The 14,619-nt window shown below is 45.2% G+C and overlaps 1 protein-coding gene across 1 annotated transcript in view; it reads right to left on the bottom strand.

Moving 5' to 3' along the window:
- ROCK1 (Rho associated coiled-coil containing protein kinase 1) overlaps positions 1-14,048 on the bottom strand; it is a 125,552-nt gene extending 111,504 nt beyond the window's left edge. Inside the window, exon 1 of the mRNA XM_066623169.1 lies at positions 13,026-14,048. Coding sequence (XP_066479266.1) covers positions 13,026-13,118 — 93 coding nt within the window. The 5' untranslated portion in view covers positions 13,119-14,048. The remainder of the gene's footprint in view (positions 1-13,025) is intronic.
- Between the last annotated feature and the right edge of the window lie 571 nt (positions 14,049-14,619).

The raw sequence follows: 14,619 nt of genomic DNA, 5'->3' as shown, positions 1-14,619 counted from the left end.
GTTTCCAGGATTGTCTCATGTTGGTAGAATAGGCCATCATCCAAGGAACTAAACTGTTCCTTGCTAGCTAGAATAATTTTAGCTAGCATAATTTAGCTAGCTGTTAATGTCTAGAATCCTGCTAGCTCTTACTGTGACTACCCTGCAGGAAGGACCACCCACAGAACACTGCGTCCCCAACTTCTTCCCTTCCCAGAAGCTCACAGTCTCTTCAGATCCATACAAGTTTACTTCTAGCAGGAAAAGTGCCACATAGGCTGACCAGCGGGTGCCAAATCCTGACCCACAGGCAAGATCCGGCACCCATGAAAACTCCTCCCTCCACATGAATGGAGCTTACCATTTCATGGGGGAGCCTTCTATCTTCAACTCCAATCTCCCCCAAACCTTGCGCTGACCTGTCACTTCCACATTCTGCTGCCCTAGCAGGTTCTGCACCCAGTTTTCTGGGCTGACGCAGCTGGCCTGCACAGGAGAGAGTTTTTTCAGCACACAGTGGTCCTGAGTTTGGAGACTGCTGTTGTTGACCAGAGACTAGGAACTGCAAAGGACAGAATGTAGGCCAATGGTTCTCAGACTTTTAGCACTGAGATCCACTTTTCAGAATGAGCATCTGTCAGGACCCACTGGAAGTCACGTCATGACCGGAAGTCACATCATTAAATAGGAAAATTTTTAACAATCCTACACTGCAATTCTACCCACACTTACCCAAGAGTAAGCTCCCACTGACTATCATTGTTAAAAGAATATACATAGTAGCTTGAAGAACAGGTCTGTAACATTTCCCCAAATGCAGTCACATGCCATGGGAGCATCAAGTCTAATATATTAAAAATAAAATATCAAAATGAACAGAGACCCACCTGAAATTGGCTCATGACCCACCTAGTAGGTCTGGTTCATGAATCTGTTCACTCTTTGAGCATAAACCTTAGTTTCTGGAGTTATATAAAAGCTCTATTCAGTTTAAATCAATGACTAAGCTTCCAATCTGCTCATGAAAGTACATGGTTAAGTTGAGATCTAAGCTAGTATGTTTCTACAGTTATAGCAATGAGTTAGTATTTGATATTTAAGTATTTTCCAAGTTCAAAAGACACACTGCTCACTTGATGAAGGTCAGAACAAGCTAAAATCTGTCATCCAGTCTGCCTTCCCCCTCTGCCGTTGTTGCAGATTGGTGGAGTGGCACATACCCCAGGACAACAACTCAGATGAATTATCAAATTGGCCATTATCCAGCTTGTCTCACGTGCCACTCCATTAGATGGGTCTTACCAAAGCTGTAGACCTTTGAGGGGGTGAGACAAATTGCACATAAAAGAATGACTAACAAGTCAAATATAGTCCAGAACAGTCTTTGCACAAATCCAACCTTAGCTCAGGCAAATGTTTATCTTGTGATGTATCACAAAAGGAATGATGTCCAATTGTAAAGCGGATCGTAATCTGCACTGGGAGAAAGAGTCCAAAAGCTCTTAGTCTTTCATAAGGCATTTCTTTACCAACATACTGTCAAATCCCTTATGCTTGAATTTATTTAGCCCCATATTTAAATATTGCAGTGTCCTCAACTGACCCATTTTGGAGACAAAATCTTAACAGTTTGGTGTACTTTTACACAACTTCCAGTGGATTGGACTGGAATGATGGCAAACCTAGTTCCTGAGAGTGATGAAAGAGAAAAGGCACCTTGGGCTTAAAACCCAGGTCACTAAACTAAATTAAGTATTTCTCACAGCCATTACAAAGTTAACACTGCAATCACTTTGCGAACATCTTAGGAAGGTGAAGGACAAGGCCAGACACTCAAAATGCTACTCAATGAAACAAACCAAAGAAACTGTACAACTGTCCGATCAGCACACATATATACGCATCCTTCAATTCTATTCAAAGGAAAATACAGACAGTTCTTGTTATCTGCTAGGGTTAGGTTCCTGAAAAACCTAGTGAACACCAAACTAGCTGATACTGAATCACTGAGCCTATGGAAAAATGGGGTTAGGTACCAGGGGAACCTCTTCACCATACATTCTATGAACTTTATGAACCTGTATCTTAACATGACATCTATGGGGCAGGAGGGTGGGTAATAGCGAGGGCTCATCAATATCTCCAAAATCTAATGCTTCCTCCTCCATATTAAATATCCCTTGATGAGTTGAACGTTGTAGCAATGGCGATTTACCCATACCTGCTATCCCTCAAGTTGTTGGTTGCTAGCCCAATAATGAGGCTTCAGAGTTCAGCAGCGGGGAGGGGACTGCTTTACCCAACATCCTCCTCATCCACCTGTCTTTTGGTTCCTTCTGTTGGCTTGCCCCAACCCCAGAGGACCCCTCAGGTAGCCTTTCAAAGACCTCTCATCATCAGCCTGATCAACACCAGGGTTGCGAAGGTTCAGCTGGAGTCCTCAAAATGGTGCCCAAGATGGTGGGGCAAGTCTGGAAGTGGTCACAAATGTGTCTGACAATCCTCCATGGGCTAATACCAATGCCCGTTTGATGCAGCACTGGCACAGCACTCACGGATAACAAGAACAGAGTCGCAGATAATGAGAGAAAGGTGGCAGTTAAGCCCCTTGTAGGTAAGCAAATTTGCATTTAAACTGACTGCAGAAAGCTGCCTTATACCAAATCAGATTATTGGTCTATTTAGCTCAGTAACATCTATAGCAGAGATTTTCATCCCTTTTCATCTCACAAAACACTGACAAGGCACTAAAGTTGTCAAGGCACACCATCAGTTTTTTTGACAACTGACAAGGTCCACCAATCTGCTGGTGGGGGGCTCACAACTCCAATGGCTCAACTAATAAATGATCCTCCCTCAAACTTCCATGCCATAACTGCATACCATTCACTGCACACCAAAGTGCTGTGGCACACTACATGCTGAGCCTCATTATTCGCGTGGGTTCCATTTCAAGCACTCAGGTGGATTACAAAAAATGCAGGGTAGCAGATCAATTTAAAAAACAAAGTTTCTTTGCTCCAGTGATTTAAAAACAGCCTTGCTGACCTTTGTGATGTAAGATAAGAGTCCTTAAGAGACAATCCATCAATCGGTTGCTTACAAAGGCGCTTCACTCAGCCCCTCCCTTCACCATTGCAAAGTGATCACCTTTCTTTCATGTGCTGGGGGGAAAGGGAGGGGTCTGCTGGAGAGAGAAGGACTGATGGATTGTCAGCCAGCTGCCCCCCCCCTCTCTCATTAAGGAGGCTATTGTTAAAGGACTGTTCAGTTTTTAAAACTGATTTTGAAGGGATGCATTATTCCCCTTCTCTAGGAATCAGCACATTCCTTTTCATTTGCAGGGTGCCATTTGTGTTGAGTCAAATCCGTGCATAAAAAAATCCGTGTATAAATAGGCTGGACCTGTAGTTGAAAATCGCTGGTCTATAGTAACTTCCTAGTCCTAGCAGGAGATACCAGGTGGAGACTGAATCTGGGAAATTTTGCATGCAAAACACGTGCTTTATGTTTGATCTCCCCTATCCTTTACATGAAGCAACAGAACTCATGGCCACTGTGGAGGTCATAGTTTACAAGTAAGTGACCTGATCATCACATGCTTGTTTATTTTTTCAAGGCCAAAATAAGACTGCCACCAATGCCTTCTTGGCAATAACTATGGAACACACCTCTATAACTCCCTTGCCTAGCTGCACCATCTCTACAGCCTCAGAGTGTAAGAGCCCATCTCACCTCTTTATGTCACATCCTACATGTTACAGCAATGATTCCCAATTTTCTTGGTGCCAGAACCTACTTCGTCCTCCATGGTGGGTCATGATGCAAGAATGACTTATTGGGAGGATGGGGGTGCTCTTTTGGCTTGCAGGACACACTCTAGCCCACCACTCTTACCTCTCTTTTACATTTCCCTCTTCCACTCTGTCCCACTACTTTATCAATTACACTGTGCTGAGGAGGAAGAGTTCTTAAGCACTTTTGGAAAAGTGGGGAGCAGGTGGGGTGGTGGTAACAGCAGCTCCCTACCCCCCATCCGACTGCCCAGTTTATGAAGCCAGCCCTGCACTGAGAACCAAAAAGTTTGACCTGTTTAAGATGTCTTCTGGTAGGCAGAAGAATTAAACTTCTGAATTAAAGTCAGAGAACTTTTCTTTTTCTCTTCACAGTCTATGAGAAGGTGGTTGAAAAGTTCATCAAGGATAAGCCTACCTTGTGAAGGAAATCAAGAAACAGATTAGGTCAGTTCTCCAAGTCTGAGCCAGCAATATCTCCTAGCTGTGATTCTCATTACCATAGTCTGGGCAGAACTCAGTCAGAATTGATACTGACACATGAATGTTAAGTGACACACTGCTTAGGAAAGGTCAGGGATGTCAAACATAAGGCCCGGGGGTCGGATGCGGCCCCGGGAAGCTTTTTATCCGACCCTCAGGCTCTCAGCTGCTGAGGTGTTACTGCTGAAATGGCAACCAACATGAAAATTGGACTTTCTCAAATCTTGAAATGTGATCAAGATTTGCACATTTTCTCTTCTGTCGTTTGCAGTTAATGAGTTTCTATATGAGAACAAAGTCTGATTTCTGGCCATTAGTGGCTTAATGATGTCACTTTCACCTTAATGACATCATTTCCGACCCTCAGCAGCAGCCCTGAATGCTAACTTCGACCCTCTGTATCAAACGGGTTTGACACCCCTGGGACAGGTAATAGTTTCTCATCCTTCTGTATATGATCCTCAATTTCATCTGTTAAAATGAAAGACCTCAACAACATAAAAGCTTGCCACCAAAACCATTAGACAGAAGCTAGAACCTCAAATTTCTCTTAATGGTAATTTCTGACAAGATTTGAAGAATCCTTTGGTTGGACTTCTTCAAAGTCCCACAACAGAGCTCTACCTGCAGCATATTCTTTGTATATAGAGTGCATGTGTATAGAGCACTTTGAAAACAGGCAGAGCTTGTGGCTGTCCTATTAATTCTCAGAAACCTAATCAGTTCCATTATTCATTCTGTAACACTGAAAAAGCAGCATACAAATATATAGCTAATTGCTGCTTACTAGTGACAAATTTACAGTAATGAGAGTGAAAAGCTATTGAAGTGGAGGTTTGGTATACTTGAAGGGTACTCAGATTCAGGATCTTAAAAATATAACATTTTCCAGTTTACTATGGGTGGAAAAGACTGTCTTGTATTTCCCCTTCTGCAGCTAATCTCACCCTAAAAGGTTCTCGTTTCAGAGAAAAAAGTGCAGATAGAAAGTGAATTTAATTCTTCAGAGACTGCAGTAGCAGGTTCTCTACTATCCTGAGAAGGGGGAGTATGTCAGGAAAGTAGAACTACCCTACCTCTAAGGCCTAAAGCCCTAGTGCAAAATGTTTCCTGTATTTGGAGGATACAGAGAGGATTCTTTCTACCTGTTTAGTCCCTCATTTTAGAGTTTGTGAGATCCTTCACAATTAGGGTTCCAATGCACAGGAGTGACAAGGCCTAATCACATGCCAACATGCTGAAAGCTTGGCAACAGCTGCACCTGGCAGGCCTGAAGAGGAAGCATCTGATTAAAACTTGGGCCGATTCACACAAATAGGGGTTTTGAAGTCCTTAAGCCACTGCCGTCCAATGTGGCACATACGCAATGGGACCAAATGTATACACCTGTGGGCTGGGCAAAAATGGGTTTAGAGTGTCCATGAATAACCTCTACACCTTTGCTATGCAGGTGGTAGAAGGTAAGGCAAATTTTAACTGCAGCAAGCCCCTGGGTTCTACATTTTTGCTCACTCTATCATGGCAATGTTTTCCCCTAGTAAGAAAGATATGTAAAGTGATGAAACATACACAGGGGAGAGGGACTTGTTTGGTGGGTGACTACCATCGTGGCTTGGCGACTAAGGCTAAGCCAAAATTGTAGATCCTTAAGTGAACCTAGCCGTCATGAATCCAGCTGAGCTTACACTGTCTAAGGCTTAAAGCCATGGTGTCAGTTAACATCAAGAGAATGAAGAAGGGAGGATCTGAACTGCTGCATTTCTTTTCAAGAGTCTGCTGCCACAAAGAGGACATTAATATGCTACACTGATGCTTAAGATCAGGCCACAAAGCACGATGGCAGAAAAACATGGCACCACACAATACGCGAGAACCAGAAAACATAGAACCATGTTCCTCTTATAAGATGAGGCATACACTTGAGGAGGGTTTGTCCTTCCAACATGCTCCCAAGATGATCAGGCTGAATCTACTAACCCAATCTTTCCCAAACTGTGGGTTGCAAGCCCATACAAGCTGGGTCATGGGCTGGACACTCCTGCTCACCCTTGCATCCAAAGTACACATGTACATGAGTACTAGTACAGGACATCTTCCCCACCTCCTTCTTACTGAAGCTCCCCAAGTTCTGGTCCCCTGAAGCTGCTGCTGCTGAGGGATCAAGGTTCCATGTATTTTCTCCCTCACTTGCAGCCCTGAGCATGTTTGCAATTCCTTTGCCAAGAGTCCCATAATCCTCAGCAGCAAAGCTTTTCGTGGGGAGGGAGGAACATCTGAAGGAGAATTTTATCTATCCCTGAAAATGCAAGACTTTCTTTTAAATAGCATTAGGATGTGGTATAATTTAAAGAGTCACATTTTAGGAAAAGCAGGTTAGCTCACTTGTAATAAAAGTTAATAACTAGGAGTAATCATCTGATCTTAAATTAAGTTATCCTTCATATTCAATCTATATGTTCATTAAAATTTCTAAGCCCATTTCTGAACAAATCAAAAGGTACTTAAAGACTAAACACACAGTGGGTTTCATGTTTTGAAGTTAAACTGTTGGATATTTCAGATGTTTCAGCTATTTAAAGAAAAAAATGCAGCTCAAGAAGCACTGTGACATTTTACAACCACTTAAATCTTGTCTGAAAGCACAAGCTATATAGGAATATTTTCCATATAACCCATTTTTCTAAGTGGATTTCAGAATTTTGGAGAAACAAAAATCATAACTAGTATTTAGAAATGATTGTATCTTTCATCAGCTGCATTGTGCTTAACACGAATTAATTGGGTAAGAAACCAGTAGATCATGACATGCAATGAGTGGGGAGACGAAACATCAGCTTGTTCTTAATATCAAAACTGTTTCTCCAACCCTAACCTGTGTATATTTTGCATCTGATCTATACAAATTGGTAACTGGATGGAGAATTAGGGTTAGCTGGCAAACAGCAAATCAGTAACAAACCTGTTTCTAGGCTGTACCACTGCAACCACAGGTGGGTTCATGCAACTAAATGCTCTTCCATCCAAAGATTTACCGGGCACAGAAAATTAGCATGCCATGCCAGAAAAGAGGATTCCAAATTAGCTTTCTTGTTTGAATGCTAGTTTTCAATGTGGAGCATAACAGTACAGGTTTACCTCCTTGTCTACTGTTTATGAAATGTAGGTCTTAGGAACATGTACACCAATGTAAAAGACTCATGCACATGTGAGCATGGCATCCACATTTTATGGGTTTACTAGAGCTAATACCATAGTGTTGGATCAAAACTATATTGCATGAGCACCACATGCTGTATGCATAAGAGGGGATTATTCAATTATTCAATGGCCATGTTCTGCATGGAGAACAACGGCAAACAACCAAAGGGCTGACTGAAGCAGTGCTGGCTTAACACACTGCACGGCGACATGAAAATCACCATCCTACACCCAGACCAAGCCCACGACCAAGAGAAATTGTGACTCTGAGCCAAAATAGTGAGCCCTGCCACCACTTGGGACAAATGCTAAAGAAGAAGAAGAAAAGGGGATTATTCCCATTTATTCCCTTTTCCTTCTTCAGGGCCATGTGCCACATGCCATCTTATTCCCAAGGGTCCCTCAAATGTCAGGAGCAAGTTTTGGGGGATACATGAGGCCAGAGAGACACAGGGTCATCACCAAAAAATTATATCCCTTCCTGTCTTACGTAAGCATGGCACAACACTTGCACAAGATAAGGTTTGGATCCAACCCAGTACTTCCCAAAATCAGTTATGAAACTGCCCTAAGGCTAAAACACTCTTTTTAGCAAGTTAGAAAATAACAATCATGATGTCTGGGAAATGCTTATTCTTATTAAGAACACTTCAACAGGAGTAGTAGATTATGTGGTTTGAATATAACCAAAAGTTGCTAACTTTTGCATGCTATTCATAACATCTCCAGAATCTCTTCCCGCTCTACAGCACTCTGCCACCTCCTTGATTTTACTATCCATGCACAAATTCTGCGGAACTATGTAAGAGGACATACTTGGCTCCACACCAAACCCTAGGCCCGAGCATCTTCAAGAAGCATTATTTTCAATACTACTTTCACTGAAATGACCATTAATGCCCAAGGAGACATAGTAAATAAGAAAACCAACCTAAATTTTTACCCCACTTTATCTCCCCAAAGGGCAATCAAAGCAACTAATTAGACTTTACAAAATTTAGATATTCTATGTATATTATGACCAGCAAAAAGTCTACCTTCATAGTGGGCTAAGTCTACACTCTTCTCTCCTTAAATTTTGACCTCAGTCTTGTTTCTACTCCCCAAACTCCAAACACTATAGTGCCCTGCCCCTGTAATAATTACTACGAGGGTCGCCCAGAAAGTAATGCACCACATTTTTTTTCTCAGCCTACAGTAATGGTACGAATGCGAAACTTTAGATATACATTATTTGAATTTTCAGGAGTGTGCACACAAATTTTTGGTTTCTTCAGACAGATAGCGTAGCTGCAGCAGTGTTTCGAAATGGCGTCTGTAAGTGATGTACGTTACAAGCAGCGTGTCGTCACTGAATTTCTCACTGCGGAAAAAGAAACAGTTGGGGACATTCACAAACGTTTGTGTACAGTTTATGGAGAATCTGCAGTCGACAGAAGTACGGTTAGTCGCTGGGCACAGAGGGTGAGGCCATTAGAAGGCGGTTCGGCAGAGCTCCAAGATTTGCAGCTTTCAGGGCGGCCATCCACGGCTGTCACACCTGACAAGATGCAGCTTGCTGATGTGCTCAATCGCGAAGACCAATGCATAACGACTAGGCAGTTGGCGCTGAAGCTGTCAATCAGCAAAGGAAGTGTGGATGCAATCATCTGTGCTCTTGATTACTCAAAAGTGTGTGCACGATGGGTTCCGCGCTGTCTTACGGTGGACCACAAATTTCTCAGAAAAAACATTTCTTCTGAGTTGCTGAAACGTTTTGAAGATGAGGGTGAAGCGTTCTTGTCCAGGATTGTGACAGGTGATGAAACCTGGGTTCACCATTTTGAGCCCGAAACAAAACGACAGTCAATGGAATGGCGTCATCCTCAATCTCCACAGAAGAAAAAATTCAAAGCAACTGCTTCCGCCGGTAAGGTCATGATCACTGTGTTTTGGGACTGTGAGGGCGTCATACTCATTGATGTGATGCCAAGAGGCAGCACCATTAATTCTGAAGCTTATGTGAAGACATTAACCAAACTCAAGAAGCGCTTCCAGCGACTTCGGCGCCATAACAACCCAAGTGAATGTTTGATTCAACATGATAACGCTCGGCCTCACACAAGTTTGAGGACTTTGGAACACATCACTAAACAGGGTTGGACTGTGTTACCCCATCCACCCTACAGCCCTAACCTAGCTCCCTCAGACTTCCACGTGTTTGGGCCATTAAAGGATGCCATCCGAGGAAGACATTTTGAGGATGACGAAGAGGTGATTCGCACACTGCAGAAATGGCTTCGTGACCAGAACAAGGAGTGGTACCGACAGGACATACATGCCCTTGTGTCTCGCTGGAGGAAGGCCATAGAACTGGATGGAGATTACGTGGAAAAATAGGGAGTGTAGAAGAAACATAATTCTTTCTTGTGTGTAAGTTTCATTGTGTTCAATAAATAATTGTTGAAGAAAAAAAATGTGGTGCATTACTTTCTGGGCGTAACTTACACATCTTTATATTACAGACACCTTGATAAACAGATGTCAAGCATCCCCATATTGTCATTGACTTAGGTTCTGTGATGCAACAGAGCACCTGGGCATCCAAGGCTCAGAAAGAAAAATGCTTAGCATGGATATCTGGAAAGCTTAAAAACTAAACTTTTCATAACAAAGTTTTTTAAAATCACACAACTATTGCTCAGACATGATGAATTAGTTATGCATTAAAAAAATATTGTTTTATGTATAATAAATTGTTCTTTCCCTCCTATCTTCCCTCTGCTTCCCATCTCTACTTCCAATCTCTTACCCGGACATTCAAAGCTTTGAACATCACTTTGTCACAACAAAGAGCTACTTTATAGACTTTCAATAGAAAAAGAATTTTCAAGAACCCAAAAATTGTGCATTTGATAATCAGTCATTATTTTGACTTTTCCCACCACCCAGCAACCTTGAATCCTTGGAAAGCCAAGAGAATCAGAGTATATAAAGAACCTCATTCCTCACTTTATAACAAACTTTGGAAAAAGTCAACAACTGAGAGCAGGGATGAGAATCTGGCAGAGGAAAAAAAAAACCTTTCTACCCTTATTACATTAAAAAAAATATCAAAAATATCACAACACTATAAAATCATCCAAAACAATAACAGATCAAAACCACTAACTGAACCAAGACCTTAACTTAGGGGAACACACAATGGGGGGGGAGCATTAATTTAACTGCAGCATCTGCTTAAACAAAAGGGTCTTACCAGCAGGCAATAAGTCATGTGTAATGGTGCCAACTGGGCTTCCAGGGAGGACATTCAAAAGCCTGGGTGGTACCACCACAAATGCCCTGTCATGTGTAGTTTTTGCCTCTCTAGAGAAACTCTGAAAAGAGGAAAAACAAAGAGAAAGCCTCTGATGTTGTACTAAGGGAGAGGCCGGTGCTTCAAAAGCTTATAACCAATACATTGTATTGAGCCTGAAGCATATTAGTAACCTATAAATACAGTACAATGTGGAAGTTATGAACATAGGCCCTAGCTATAATCCAAGCAGCAGCACTCTGTACCAACTGAATTTTCAGATGCTCTTCAAGGACAGTCCTACGTAAAGCACACTGTAATGGTTTGATCTACCTGTAACTAAAGCAACTTATGTAACATCAGCAGACTATTTCAATAATAAAGTGCAATTTGCATAGTACTCACACTTGTGGTTAGCACTAGGATCAGCGGTTCTCAACTTTTACCCAAAGGTAAGGGAACCACTGAGTCCGTGCAAAGGTTGGTAAGGGGAGTGGTGAGTCAGTAGCGATGGCAGCAAGGGCAGAGGTCCACACCATCACACCAAGAAAAAAGTGGTTTTGGGACATACCCATCAGCAGTGAGGAGAACCTAGGTTTTGCAGCATCTCCAGTTGCAGACTCAGATGGTAAGTCCTGAAACCCTTTTTTTCTTAAGAGTGGCAGCGCAAACCTGGAGGTGTCATTACTACAGACTCACCATTCCTCTTATGGAGGAAAATGGTAGTTCCCATTGCCCTGGGTAGTCACAACCCCCATGTTGGAAACCATTGCACTAGATCAGGGGTGCGCAAATCCCAGCCCTGGGGCCACATGCGGCCCTCGAGGTCTCTCAATGAGCTCAGGGAGCTCCCAGTCTTCAATGAGCCTCTGGCCCTCCCGAGATTTGTTGGAGCCCACACTGGCCCAACGCAACTGCTCTCAGCGTGAGGGTGACTGTTTGACCTCTTGCGTGAGCTGTGGGATGAGGGCTTCCTACACTGCTTGCTGTTTCATGTGAAAGGAAAGGCCTTTCACGGCAGCAAAGGAAAGGCCAGCCTTGCTTTGTGCAAGGCCTTTCATAGGCCTTGAGCTATTGCAAGACCTTCATTCATTCATATAAGTTCATCTTTAATATATTCATTTAAGTAAACTTATGTAAACTTATTCAAATTTTAAATGTAAATTAATTCTTTTTTTCCCCAGCCGCAGACACAATGTCAGAGAGATGATGTGGCCCTCCTGCCAAAAACTTTGGACACCCCTGAACTAAATTATGCTTCCCCATGCAGGGAATCCACATGGTCAGGAATGACACTTAAATCCCCCTACTGCACAAGTCAGTCTAAATGCACAGAGCATGGACTACTGCCAGCATAGCCTTAGGGCAGCTGATGTTGGCATTTAGGTAAATACATACAGCAGAAGTTTTTGATTGTTCAACCCTGCCGCATAAATTGCCCACATAGCAACCACAGATTGCAACAGCATGCAAGGTCCCTTGCCTTAGCATTAAAGATGTGAAGACACAAGAGACCTGTGCTTGGCAACAGTCCCCAGCTGTGTTACAACTTCAAGTTTTTGTCTTCTGATCAAAGACCAAATGTTACAAATCTCTCACCCATTTCTCAGAAGCATGTTTCTGCTGTTCTCAGCATTTAGCAATCTAGCAGAACCATTACTAAAAGAAACAGAGAAAGAGAAAGATAGCTCCACAGGTGGGGTATGTGTCAGGGATCCTATATAAAAACAAGGGCCCATATAATACACAGTTAACAACTGAAGCAGTCAGTGGTATATAGATATTGTTAATAATAATAATAATAATAATAATAATAATAATAATAATAATAATCTTATAAAAATGTGAAGGCAAAGTCCATACTGTAAGACAGTGGTTCTCAAACTTTTAGCACTTTTTAGAATGAGAATCTGTCAGGACCAACTGGAAGTGATGTCATGACCCAAAGTGACATCATCAAGCAGGAAAATTTTTAACCACCCTAGGCTGCTCACACTAGAATCCTGCCCACACTTAGCCAGGAGTAAAATCCATTTACTATCATTGTATACTAGGCATATACATAGGAGGCTGTTAAAAGTACAGAACTTATGTTTCCCCAGATGCAGTCACATACCATGGCAGCATGAAGTTTAATACATTAAAAATAAGACACTGAAATGAATGGGAACCCACCCGAAGGTGGGTCCCAACCCACAGTTTGAGAAACCCTGCTGAGTGCAAGACAAAGGTTGGTCTTGTCAGGAGGGCCTGCGATGCAGTTTGTGATCCAAACGGAAGCTCCTGCAACTCACCAAAAGGCAGTCGGAATTCACTTCGGATTTGGGGTCCCTGATCATCATGCCGATTTTTTCAAAGCGAGCCTCGAAGTTCTCCCCCGTAGACATGGTGCTGGAGAGGTGGCTGCCTTAATGCCACAGGAAAGAAGCGAAGAGCAGGTCGTGTGTCCTGAGCCGGCTCTCTCGGTCCTCCTGCCTTTTCAGAGGAGAACTGGGGATGCGCAGGGATGGTCCCTCATGCTCTGCCCCACACACGTCCTCTTCAAAGGGAACCAAAACGGAAACAGGCACTGCTCCCAGCGGGGGGAGCCTTCCCCCTTCAGTGCAGCCTCCGGGCCGCAGTCACTGCTCCGCCAGTCCCGCGCCGTCTCCGGCCTGGGCCCCGAGGTCTGTGCCGCAGCCGCCCTTCCCCAGCCAGGCAGCAGCCATCCCGGCAGCCAGCGCAGCGTCCCTCCTCCCCGCCTTCGGTGCCAGCTCCGCAGCAGCAGCTCTCTTCGCGGCGAGGGAGGAAGCAGAGAGAGGCCTAGCATGAAAACAGGAAACTTTCCCCGCAGAGCGTCAGCGGGTCGCTCGCTCCATCGACGCCGGGCCTGAGGGGCGGCCCAGCCGGGGGAGCAGGCGGGAGGGCGCCGGCTGCTGCTGCTGCTGCTGCTGCACGGACCGCCCGGCCGCGCTTCTTCAGGGCGGCGAGAAGCCTCCGCCTTGCCCTCCGGACACGCGCGGCTTCACCAACGGCCGCGTAACGGCTGAGGCATCTTCCTGCCTTGCCTTCCCCGCCCCCAGCTCTGCCTCAGCCCGGCTCCCCGCCGCTTCTCGTCAGCGCCTGTGCTGCCTTCCCTCTCGGGGGCAGCGCTTCGCCCGGCTTCGAGTTGGCGCGGCTGGGCTGTACCCTGCCCTGTTCTGCCGCCGAGGAGAGGGGGAGGAGCCGCTCCCCCGGCCCGCGAGGGAACTGGTCGAAGGGAAGAGGCTAAGGCCCAAGGCGGCCACCGCTGCCTCAGCGGCTCCCCGAGGAGGGTAGTCACACAAATATGTCCGCCTTCCTGTTCAAACAGACGGAGGGGACCGGAGCTTAGCGCGCATGCGCCATCTCAGGGTGGGCGGAGAGCGGCAGTACAGGCGCGCGCACTCGCTGCCCCCTCCCTCGAGCGCGCGCCGATCTGTGGGCGCGCGTGCGCACTCGTTCCCTCCCTCTTCCGCGCCCTGTCGCGATTCTCCCCGCCCCCCCCCGCGCTTAGAGTGAGCGCGAGCGTGACGCCGGGCTGAGCGCGTGGAGCTTTGCGGTCCTGCTCGAGACCGCGAGGAAGCCTCCGCAGCAGCAGCACAGTAAGCACTAGAGGCAGTCCGCGCGCGGGCGGAGGCTTGGGAGGCAACGAGCCACACCACAGCTATGCACGCCGGAGCGCCGCTGCAAGCCGCAAGAAATGACTGGAGAGGATCTGTTCCAATCCAGGGACTGCGGTGGGCGGGGAGGCAGGAGAGGCAGAGCCTCCCCCCCATAGTCCTTGCAAAAGCACCAAGGCCCTGCAACGTGCTCGAGCACACTCAGCCCACTCGCAGAGTCAACCGAGGGGGAGGTGGTGGGCGGGGTTCCAGCAGGGACGTGCAGAGG

Source organism: Tiliqua scincoides, chromosome 4, assembly GCF_035046505.1.
Source record: "Tiliqua scincoides isolate rTilSci1 chromosome 4, rTilSci1.hap2, whole genome shotgun sequence".
NCBI lineage: Eukaryota > Metazoa > Chordata > Lepidosauria > Squamata > Scincidae > Tiliqua > Tiliqua scincoides.
The sequence above is the reverse complement of the archived record's forward strand: the minus strand, read 5'-3'. Positions and strand labels throughout refer to the sequence as shown.